This window comes from Emiliania huxleyi, assembly GCF_000372725.1.
Source record: "Emiliania huxleyi CCMP1516 unplaced genomic scaffold EMIHUscaffold_98, whole genome shotgun sequence".
Taxonomy (NCBI): domain Eukaryota; phylum Haptophyta; order Isochrysidales; family Noelaerhabdaceae; genus Emiliania; species Emiliania huxleyi.
The window spans coordinates 203,967-215,446 of record NW_005194754.1 but is presented as its reverse complement, the minus strand read 5'-3'; the positions used below and the strand labels follow the sequence as shown (position 1 = coordinate 215,446).

Sequence of the window (11,480 nt, the reverse complement as noted above, 5' to 3'; positions counted from 1 at the left end):
GGACACCTCAAACCGTCCGGCGTAGAAGCGGTTGAGAGCGCCCTGGTCGCCAGGCCCAAAGGCGCCGAAGAAAAGACCCTGTGAAATCAGGCCGGTCGAGAAGGTTGCCGCGATTAGCGCAGAGTGCGTGCGGCGCAGCCCGCGCACGTTGACGAGCATCACACCGGCATTGCCACACTGACTGCCATTGCCGCAATCACTGTTGTTCACCCACATCTCGGTGCCCATGTGAAAAAACTGAGGCAGCGTGACGCCAAAGTCGGCGAGGCCTAGGTCCTGGCGGAAAAGCACGTCGACGTCCGCGTACAAGACATACTCGTCCGCGAAACCGAGGACGCCGAGGTCCAGGCGGAGCCACGTCGCTAGCATCATGCTGAACTTGTCGTAGAGGGGGCTCGAACGGTTCAAGCGCAGCTCCTCCGCCTTCTTGAAGCCCTCGTATAGCTTCTCCCTCCACGTGGGCGTGTGAAACACGACGCGCGCCCCCATCTCTTCGAGCCAGCGCGACTTGCGGTTGGGTGCGCCGCTAAAGATGCACACCGGCACAAGCGAGGTGTACTTGAGAGCGCTCAGGAGGGCAACTTTAGTCATCGGGGCGTACGTGTCGTCGATTGCGTCGTCGACCGCAAACACCCACTTCAGTCTCGTCCGGCCTGGGTACGGGCGCGTGTGGTAAGTTTGTGGCGACGGCAGTTTGTGGTCGACGTGTGTGCGCCGGTCGACGGGGAACGGAGCGCGCACTTGTTTTGAGAGGCTCAGTTGTTGCCGGCGCAGCGCAGACGCGGTCGTAGGTGGGCTGACGAGCTCGCCGATACTGTGGGTAGTCTGCAATCGGCATGGCGATGCTCTGTCGCTTGATGACTCGTGTGAAGAGCACCTCCGCCAGTGGGATCCTTCCGCCGTTGTAGTTGAAATCGCGACTGGCAAAGCCGCCCGCGCGCCGCGAGCGACTAAGCAGCATGTATGCGGAGAAGGAGGATATCGAGTTGCCAGAGTAGCTGTGCGACATGCTGCACACCAGGTAGTCGACGGCTGCGTCGAGCTCCTGCTCGACGCCGTGGCTTGTGTCGAGCGGGAGCAGGGTGTCCTACAGCAAAGAGGGATCGGGGTGTCATCAGACCGCGGTGTCTTGGGCTCAGCACCGAGGACAGCTTCTCCTTGGTGTAGATGCCGTATTGCGTGCGCAGGCTGGCGAGCGTCCCGACAGTGTCGGCCGACGGTCGGAGCTCGCCAGCTAGGTAGATGGGCAGACTCCGTGAGAAGCCCTCGATGATGAGCGTGTTGTGAAGGCTGTCGGTGTTGGTCAGGCAGTTATCGCCGTAGCCAGCGCTCTCCCACTGCCTGCAGTACACGGCCCACTCGTCGTCGACGCGCGCGTGCAGCGCGTTGTACCTGCCCAACCCCCCGGCCGCCTTGCTCTGGCTGCCCAACCTCTTGACCACCTTTTGCGCCCTCTCCATGATGGCATCCGCAATGATCAGCGCACGGTCAATGGCCCAGAACTCCCTCTCCGTATAGCCTTCGAGCGCACCCAGGCCTCCAAAGGTGCATCCGACTCGGACAATCTGCTCCCTCGGCATCAGCTCACGAAAGAAGGACGCTGGATGCGCCTGCCCCCGCACGTTGACGGCCGGGGAGGAGGCGTTGTTGTGCACGAGCTGCCGTTCCTCATCAGAGGCGACGCGTATGCCATGCTTGCGCAAAGCTGCTGCCGTTTGGTTGTAGTTGTAGAACGCCTCGAAGGGCACGCGCACGGCCGGGCCCTGGCTCCAGCCCGCACCCTGCGCCGGACTCTGCTTTCTCACCGGGCGCGACCGGTTATGGATGCGCAGGCGGGCGTTGGCGCTCAGCTTGTGCGGAAAGACCACTGTGCGGCCCATGAGCCTTGCTATGAGCACACCCTGCACAAGAGACATGCGCTGGTGCGTGAAGCCGCCGCAAGCATCGATGGCTACATATCGGCGCTCGCCGCCCCTGAGCGGCGATTCGGGGATGTAGCCGGCGATGCCCAGCGCCAGAGACGCGGCGGCGATGAACGAGCTTAGGGAGGCGCCGGCGGATTCGCCTCGGTTATGCGTCGGAGCAGTGCTGCTCGCCAGCAGTCGTCGAGCGTTGGCTGTCGCCTGCTGCTGTAGCGCCACCTTGTTGTCCATGCCCCGGCTGTTTGGGTGTCCCTTTTGTTGCGAGCGCCACCTCTCGACCTGCTCACTCAGCGTACGAAGCGACTCGTTGTATGACGCTGGTAACCCTCCCCCGGTTCTGGTCGAGTCTACCTCAATTGCTCTCACGGCCGCCTTGTACAAGTTTAGGTGTGCACGGCAGGCCGGGCGGTGGCCCGAGCCGGCGCCACACCTCTCCATCAGGCCAGCGAGCTGCCCCGTCGCCACAGCTTGCTCCAGGTAGTGCTCCGGCTTTGGGCCGTGAAAGTGAAGGATACTGGTGTCAGGTGGGGCTGCTCCCCAGTACGGCTTCCAGTTGAATCTCGGCGACTCGTGCACGTCAAGCATCTGCTGATAGAATCGGTTGTACGCGCCCTGGTCAAGCGGGCCGTAGCTTCCGAAGTCGAGGCCGCGCTGCACATTCTCCACCGAGAAGGTCTCCCGCACGAAACACGAGTACGTCTTGCGGAGCGCTTCGACATTGAGCAGCATCACCCCCGCATTCGAGTAGAAGATGGGGCCCCGACTCGTCCTTCGCGTTGGGCGATCGGCGGCTTCTGTGCCGACAGCGAGCATCGCAGGGGGCGGCCAAAAGTGGGCGAGGGAGACGTCGTTGGTGAAGAGGACGTCGACGTCAGCGTAGAGCACATACTCATCCACAAAGCCGAGGGCGGGAATGTCGATGCGCAGGAAGGTTGTGGCCATGGTCTCGGCGCTGCGAAAGTTGGTGGACGTGTGTCGTCCGGCGGAGGCGTTGCCCGCGGCCGCATCGTCGGCGCCAACTCCCGTGAGGAACGCACGGTGGATCGAAGGTGACCAGGAGGGCTCCGACGAGTAGAAGATGATCCGAACTCCACGCTGGGCCAGCCAGTCCGATAGGTAGTTTTGCTCTCCCTTGAAGATGCAGACCGGGACCAGCGTCGTGACCGCCAAAGCGGAGGTGACGGCGAGCTTGCACGCGCGCTCAAAAGCCTCGGTCGGGTTGGCGTTGATGGTAAAGACCCACTTCAGCGGCCGCTCCGTCGAGGTGCTGAGTGGATCAAGCAGCCCCGTCATCATCGACTGCAGAGGAATGGGCCCACCATTGTACCAAAAGTCGTCGCGCTGCAGACCAATATGCCGGCGGCGCATGAGCAAGTAAGCGGAGAAGGTGGAGACGGAGTTGCCCGCGAAACGCGACGCCCGGTCGCAGACCAGTAGATCGATGTAGGCAAGGAGCTCTCGCTTACCGGCGAACGGAGCTATGACGTCTGCCGCGATCGTCTCCTTCGACACGAGCCGGTAGGCTGTCAACGTCGAGAGACCACGAACCTTTCGCAGGCGGCCTTCGGATGCTCCCGCCGCCTCCTCCAAACTGGTGGCCACGTAGATCGGCTGCTTCTTGTCCACCCCCTCGATGATAAAGACATTGCCAATGGCATCGATGTTCGTGAGGCAGTTGCCCGGGCTCGCCGGCATCGAGTCCCACCTCGCGCAGTGAGCAATCCAGTCGGCCTCTGAGCGCATGTGCAGGGCGGTGAAGGAGCCAGCGCCGCCCCACGCCCGCGAGAGGGCCTGCAGCCGCGACACGATCGCAGCCGCAGCCGCAGCAACGCCTGCTGCTGGCACCAGCGCCGCGTCGAGCCTCCAGAAGGCTCGCTGCAGGTGCGGGTGGTGGCGAGTGAGCCGGCTCAAAGGTCCAAAGGCGCACTCACGCAGCTGGACCACGGCCCTTCTGCCGGCCTGAGGGCGCAGTAGCTCCTCCGCTCTCTGCACAAGCGAGGTCGCGTTCAGGTGCACTCCCGGCGCAAGCGCGGGGAGGGTGAATTCGATTTTTTTGGCGTCGGCGTATGCCTCACCGCTCGTCACTTGCACCCCCGCCTGCGCCAAAGCTGCCGTCGTGGCATCCACGTCGAACAGGGTACCAAACGGCGCCGTCTCGGAGAAGGGCTCGGTGCGCTCGCCGGCGGCGTATATCTGAAGGCCGTTCAGGTTGATCCGGGGCAGGCGCAGCGTCATGTTGAAGAGGTGCGCCAGCAGCATCGCCGTGAGGAGGGCGAGCCGCTGGTTGATGAGGCCGCCGCACACACCAAAGGAGAGCTGCATCTGTCCGAAGCCGGCCGGCCTCGCAAGCCCCGAGCGCTGGTTCAGCGCAGACTCGATCGCCCCATCCAGCCGACGCCGCAAGTCCAGCTTTGTGCGCCGCACAATGGGGGCGGTCCGGATGCCCTCGTGCTGCAGGATATGCTGCATTGCGCTGCAGCTCATGTTGGCGCCGGTGGTGGTGGTGGTGGTGGTGGTGGTGGTGGTGGTCACGGCAGACAGGTCGTCGTGCTGCTCCATTTCAGTCAGCTGCTGCAGCGCACGCGCGGACAGGGCGCGAAGCCTTCGAGTGGGGTGCCGCCGCTTCCCCCCGTGCCGCCCTGGCCACGGCGCCCGAGCGGGAAGGTTCGCCCGCTCGTCTTGGGCAAGAATGGAGACGAGGAGCGTGAGCACGAGGGTCGGCAGGGCTGGCATTGCGTGCCACCGCCACCGCAACAGCTGGCACAGCGCGCCGTGGTACCTGCCATATCAAACAACGACGGACGGCCCCGACACGTGTCGTCGAAGTTTTTGCAAGTACGCTCGTCTTCGACGCACGACGAAGGGGTGGGGTGCAGCGTGCAGCGCGGCGCGGAGAGTGCTGGGCACAGGGCACAGGCGGTCTCTCTCGAATAAGATACGCACTCGGCGGCACAAGGGCAAGGCTGGGCGCGCTCCTTTCTTCCTTTGCGCTTTGGTGCTCCCCTCCCTCGCGCCTCGGGGCTCGGGGTCCTCGCTCTTGGGCACTGTTCATCTTGGTTTTCACCCGCACTCTGACTGGGGCAGTGTGAGTGAGCGCTACGCGAGCGGCCGCGCTCCCGCCGGGTTAGGACTGTCCAGGATCGGGCGCACGTGAAGTGAATTTCCTAAGCGCCTAACGCCCGCAAATAATGTATTCTTAAAAATCAAAAAAGAAAAAACCCGCGCCTCCAAGTGCCTCAGCACCCTGCTGGGCGACGGCGCATCGGCCAGCGCGGCCAGGTCGGCCGCGATGCTCTCTCGCGCGCGTCTCTCGCGTCGGCGTTGCGCCGCGGCGGCGCACACCAATCGCGCAATCGGAAGGGGCTCGCGAGAATGCTCCACCGCCTGCCGCTAGATAGATGGCGCAAGCCCCGATGAGCGAGGCGGCGATGAAGGCTGAGCGCCATCCTGCATCCGCGACACGAGCTCCTCGTTTTCGGGCGTCATCTGAGGGAGGGTGTAGAGGATGTAGAGTGTAGAGAGCTGTAGAGCTGTAGAGATGTAGAGCGCTGGAGAGCGCTGTAGAGCTGTAGAGCTCTACATCCGGCGCGGGACAGAGCGATGCAGATGTAGAGCACTGTAGAGCGCGATTTTGCTGTAGAGTTTGTTGTAGAGGCTCTACAGCAAACCCGCCGGGAAGGCAGTGACTCAAAGAGGTCGAGCCGCACTAGTGGGGTGTCTCCGAGCTTACTGGAGCTCTGATGAACGGCCCTGACTATCCCTGACACACAGAGAGTCCCTCTGACGGCACACAACACCCTATAACTGCGTCATGACCAGCCTGCCATGCGTCGCCGGTGCCGCATTCGTCGCTGTGCTTCTGTAGCAGGCGGTGGACTGTCGGCTGCGAGGACGGTCGCATTTGCGCGAGGCGAGGCGAGCATTGCTGCGCGTTGCATGCGCCATGCCTCGCGCCAGCGCGTGCGGGAGCTCCTGGCTGAGCGTTGAGTCCAAGCGAGTTGCGCTGGCCACTATCGCTACGCCGAGCCGAGCTGACGCGCCGAGGCGCCGGCCAGTCGCAGCCGTGAGGCATGCCACAGCAGCAGAGGCACCTGCCACCCATTGGGCGGGCAGACAGAAGGCCAGGGCAGCACTGGCAAGTGCAACGCGCCTAATGTCGGAGAGCGACCGTGCCTCGTTCGCCGCTTTTGATGTAGAGTTTGTTGTAGAGATTTCACGTTGTAGAGCGCCTCTACATCGCTCTATCTACATCTGCATCGCTCTGTCCCGCGCCGGATGTAGAGCTCTACAGCTCTACAGCGCTCCAGAGCGCTCTACATCTCTACAGCTCTACAACGCTCTACACTCTACATCCTCTACACCCTCCCTCAGGGCGTCATCTGATCGAGCGGCCCGAGAGCCGCAACGGCCGCACCGAGCGCCTCTGCGTGCGGCGGAGGCTGGCGCGGGTCGCTGGACATCGATGTGGAGCGGTTTCGGGACCTCGGATGTTTTGCGATAGGCCAATAACCGAGCCGGTAATCCGGGCCACGCGGACGAACGAATGCCACAAAAAGAGGATACCTCGAAAAGAAACGAGTTTACCTCGAGCTTAGCTGAGGTTGCTCGCAGCCATGGCTATCACGTGGATGGAAAAGAAATTTCGAGAATGTCAAGACGGAAAACAGGAATGCACAGATGGGGTGTCTACACGGAGGTAGGTAGGTAGAAAGGTGAAGAACAGCCAGGCTCGGACTGGACACCAACGCGGTATGGGTGGACGCGAGACAGATGATGACGACACGCACGAACGACACACAGACACAAACAAGCTCACAAGACACACAGCCAGCTGGCTGCCACACACCCTGAGTTGGCGTACACATAACTCAGGGCCACATTCTTCCTGTCGCCCCCCCCAGCACTCCAAGGTGCCAAGAGAAACAAACAAGGGCACAACAAACAACAGACGACAGGAAGCACGGAGTGAGGATGGAAAAGAAAATGACGGACAGGACGAGGTTAGCCTGGAGATGCTGTTGCTCGCAGTGTTGCTCGCCTCAGCGGGGCTTCTCCTCTCGCCGAGGCCACTGGAGATGCACGCGGTGGCGGCCGCGCCGCGCGCGCTCGCCCCTGCGATGGCGCACCACGTCAACGACAAGGGCGCCAAGAAGCACAACTCGTGCCGGCCGCGCAAGTCGCGCCCCTCCGACCGCAACCGCACGCCGCCCAGCTACCCGCCGCTGCCCGAGCCAACCGGCCCTGTGCTGATCGGCTCGTCCGAGGGCCGCATCGAGACGGTGACCATCTCGGTGTCCCCGGGCGATGATGCGGCTGCGCTCAAGGCGCCCGCCGCCCCGCCCCTCCTCCCCCTGCGGCTCGTGCTGCGCTCACGCCAGCCCGACCGACCCCTGCGAGGCGGTTCGCCCTCCACCAGACACTTACCCCTCGCCGCGCGCGCATGCAGGCCAAGCTGACAGCGGCGGGCGCGGCGGCGCCGGAGAAGATTGTGTTTCGGGGGGCGGAGGTGACGGCGACGTTGGCCGCCTGTGGCCTGGAGGAGGACGCCTCCATCGAGGCCACCGTCTGCAAGGCCGCGTGAGCGGAGGAGCGTGCCGCGTCTTGCCGTGTCGTCCTCCCGCTGGCCACCTCTTCCGGCCACCTCCCCGCCACCTCTGCTGGCGCTGTGCCCAGTGCCTTCGGCGCTGGCGCGCGCGATGATCACCCTGTCGTCTATTTCGTGTACACAACTCTAACCCTGTCACCGCCCTTCGACCCTGCTCTACCGGCCGTCGGACGAGATGCGCGTACCGCACTCTTTTGACGGCTTATACGACGCGTCCCGCGCCGCAAGCGCCCCTCTCTTCACTACTTCACACCCTCGCTTGGGCTTGCGAGCGGACGCTTGTCTATATCCCCAGAGTCTATCCCTAAAAGCGCTGCAAACGCTCTCTCCGTCTCTCTCCTCCGCTCTCACGCGTGTCCAGGAGGTCTATAGAGTACGTTTAATCCTCTCGGCTCTCGCTCGAGCGCGGGCGCGGGACCACTGCACACGCTTGTGGCGCTTGTCTCGTCCATCTCTAGAAAACCCCGGCTCTATGTGAAACCATGGAGAAAAGCATGATTTGCACATGATTTGTGATACAATGATGGGTCTGTTGATATCATGAGTAAGAATTCATGTCCGTGCTATCATACCCCCGAGCGTGAAATTATACCGATCCCGCGCGGACCGCGCGGACCGCGACTGACCCGCGACCGCTGCACCTGCAGTAATCATACATAGCGCAAACACACGTGTTCAGGGGAGCCCCATAGCATTTAGTCGTATTTTTGTCTGAGAGGGGGAGCCCCATAGCCCGGTGGAAGGAGGCCCGCCCGGCCTTGAGGGAGTCGCGGAGGAGGAGGGATAACGGAGGCAACGTGCAGACAGGCCAGCAGCCAGTGGGACGAACGAGGGCCGCGACGGCAGCTCAAGCGGGAGGGAGCGGAGACAGTGGGCAGCGAGCGATGTGGGTGAGACTGATGATGCTCCTTCGACTTAGGGAGCGGTTCCGCTGCTGGGCGAGCTTCAGGATGGTGCTCACGCGAAAAGGAATCGACGCGATGTACAAAGCATACAAGAAGAGGAGAAAGAAGAGGAGAGGCGCCAGTGATGACGAAACAGAAGCTAGTGCAGACGAGGGCAGGGCAGACCCGGGGACGGCGGAGGCGGACCAGACGGCATCGACCGCCGAGGGAACGTTGGGAAGAGGCACGAGGAGGGCGGCGACCTCAACCGACTATGGAGGACCCGTCACCAGACGACGCAGGGCAGACGACGGTGAGGCGGAACAGTCGCGCAGGGCGAGACGAGGGAGGGAGCAGGACGTTGCGGAGATCAGCAGGAGGATGTACGAAGAGATTAGGAGCAGCAGGGACCCGAGGAACCATGTGGAAGACGGCTAGTGCTAGTCCCCCGGGAGGACGACCCCGGCTAGTCGCCGACCACACCCACAAAGAACCCTGCACAAAGACCGCAGGGCGGGGACCTGTTCCTTTTTACCCATCTCCTAGTAGAGAGGTGTCCGTTTTTATTTATTTATTTATTTATAGCCCGAGAGATAAAGTATTTTTGTCTGCTGCTACCTATGGTTGCCACCAGCGTGCAGTAACAAAATCAGGGCAAAGGTGTGTACCTTTAGCACGAGCGCGGAGTTTGCCCTTTCTTGGCCTGCTTTCGCAGTTGAAACGCCCACCCCTGCTCCCTTGGTCCTTTCTTTACCTTCGGCGCCACTATTCTTGTTTCTCCTGTGGAACGTAGGATCAACCGGTGCTCATCAACCTCCATGCCCTTGCACGTGCGAGTGGGCGCGTGCTTGTGGCGCATTCTAGTGATCCGGGACTAGGCGCTCCGTACCAGGGCCGGCCAAGGTCCTCTGCCGGTGTCAGGACAGAGACTTATGGAGGTTAGCATGCGGACGCGTGCAGACACATACATACGACAGTCTAGTTGAAGACAAGAAACTTGACTCTTGAGTCCAATGAGCAATGTCACTCTCACACAACTGTCCTTGCCGATGCCGGATAGTCTTGCTTGTCGATAGAGATCACGGTGGTTGATACATACCTCCTGCTACTTCGGCCTGGCCACCAAAACGACAAAACGACTCTACTGGAAATAGATTGATAATGGAGAAGAGCTGTGGGAAAGAGCGCGAAAAAGAATTTTACAACGAAACTCCCTCGCACGACCTGTGTTAGTGCCAGTGCGAAAAAGAAACCCTTTCCGGCCGTGAAGTGTGATGCGTGATAAACGTTCAGCGTGAGTGGGCGACGCAAGCTTCCGGCCGGCCATATCCCCGCAAAACCTGAAGCTCAACCAGCCACGCGGCTCTCATTCGAATCACACCCGTGGTGTCTGTCGCAGGGCATGACCGACTTGAGCGACGACGCGTACGCGCCCGGCTTGAGCGAGCGAGAGCAACGACAGCGAGCTGTCCAACCTCTCCGAGTCTCCGGCCCGCGGCTCCCTCTCGGGCGGTGGCGACGCGCGCTCCCTCTCGGAGGCAGAGGAGGGCTACGGACGGGCGGACTTCGGCGACTCCGGCGCCGCGCCAGGCCCCAACATCGACATGCAGTCGGTTCCTCCGGGTCAACGTGCTCGACCAGGTGCCCGCGTCCAACTCCGCGCTGCACGCGGCGGCCAAGGACGAGCACGTCAACGTCATCGGCACGCTGCTCTCTGCCCGCAGGTACTCTCCACGCGGGCATCGGCCCCGACACCCACACGCCCCGAGTGAGGAGAGTAGGCACGCGCGACGTTGGGGACGCTTGTACACTACCTTCGGTGCGAGTCCACACCATAGGCGCACCGATCGCCAACGTCGCATGTAGAGTCATGATTTGCCCCTCCACTAGCCGTAGCAGCCTGTCTGTCTGGGTGGAGAGGGCTGTAGGTGCGCGACGTTGGGGACGACTGTACACTACCTTCGGTGCGAGTACACACCATAGGCGCGCCGATTGCCAACGCCGCATGTAGAGTCATGATAGACGCTTTGCCTCTCCACTAGTCGTAGCAGCCTGTCTGAAGTCGCGGCGCCGGTGCCCTCGCATGTGCTCTGCTGTACTAGCCATGTTCGTTGCGCCCGCGTGTACAGTAGAAGCGCGCGCAGCTATATACATTTTTACCGTAGTAACCGGCACCAAACAAAATATCGCTCCGGGCTCCGAGCGGCGAGCGTGATTTCTTTGTGTGAAATCGCAAGGTGTGATTTCAAGAGCGTAAAAATGACGTGACCAAGACGTGCGCCGAGCTTTTTCCTTTTAGATGTGTCATGACTCCATATACCATCTACCATGGCGAAAACCATGATAGAGCCGTATGATGCAAGCGGGGAAATCCTGATGGCTGATGGTCTATTGATACTATTGTCGCGCTTCCCTGTCTTCACGATTTTTCACCAGCTCTCAATACACTACAGTCAATACACACCGCCGGACCCTCACTACACGAGGCGTCCGACGGCGACGCGACTGAGACGGTGTCGGCTGTCGCGCGGAGAGCCGCCGATCCCACTCGGTCCCGGCTCGCTCGCTCCATGTCTCGCTCTGGTCGCTCTCGCGTCGCGCGGGTCTCCCGCTCGTCTCCTCTCGAGATCCCTCGACCCTACTCCTCGTCGTCATCTTCCATATCCTCCTCCTCACCGCTATCCTCCTCCTCCTCCTCGCTCTCCTCCTCCTCGCCCTCCTCGCCGCTCTCCTCGCCCGCCTCGCCAATGTCCCCCGCGCCCCACTCCTCCTCCTCCACGGACAAGTCGATCTCCTCCGGCTCGCCCGCCGTCAGCACGACGAAGCCCTCCGCCGCCGCGCACACGCCGCCCAGCTCCGCCTCCGCCGCCCCGTCGCAGCAGGAGAGGGCGGCCGCGCAGAGCAGCGATCGCGCCTGGAGCGGCGACGGGCGCGGCTCGGGAGGGGAGGGGGAGGGGGAGGGGGAGGGGGAGGGGCAGGGGTAGGGCGAGGGGGGGGGGGGGGGACCCCCCCAGGACGGAGGGAAAAAAGCGAGGACCGAAAGAGGAGGGGTAACGCCTTCCGCGCGGG

At 62.4% G+C, this 11,480-nt stretch overlaps 2 protein-coding genes across 2 annotated transcripts in view; one reads left to right on the top strand and one right to left on the bottom strand.

Moving 5' to 3' along the window:
- Positions 1-6,934: 6,934 nt before the first annotated feature.
- Positions 6,935-7,503, top strand: EMIHUDRAFT_108015 (hypothetical protein; the record flags this gene model as incomplete). Its single annotated transcript, XM_005756265.1, has 2 exons — positions 6,935-7,213; positions 7,369-7,503. The coding sequence occupies 2 exons, from the start codon at positions 6,935-6,937 to the stop codon at positions 7,501-7,503; spliced, it is 414 nt and encodes a 137-aa protein (XP_005756322.1).
- A 3,546-nt stretch (positions 7,504-11,049) lies between these two features.
- EMIHUDRAFT_108014 (hypothetical protein) overlaps positions 11,050-11,480 on the bottom strand; it is a gene marked incomplete at both ends in the record, with an annotated part of 4,773 nt that continues 4,342 nt past the window's right edge. Inside the window, one exon of the mRNA XM_005756264.1 lies at positions 11,050-11,325. Coding sequence (XP_005756321.1) covers positions 11,050-11,325 — 276 coding nt within the window. The remainder of the gene's footprint in view (positions 11,326-11,480) is intronic.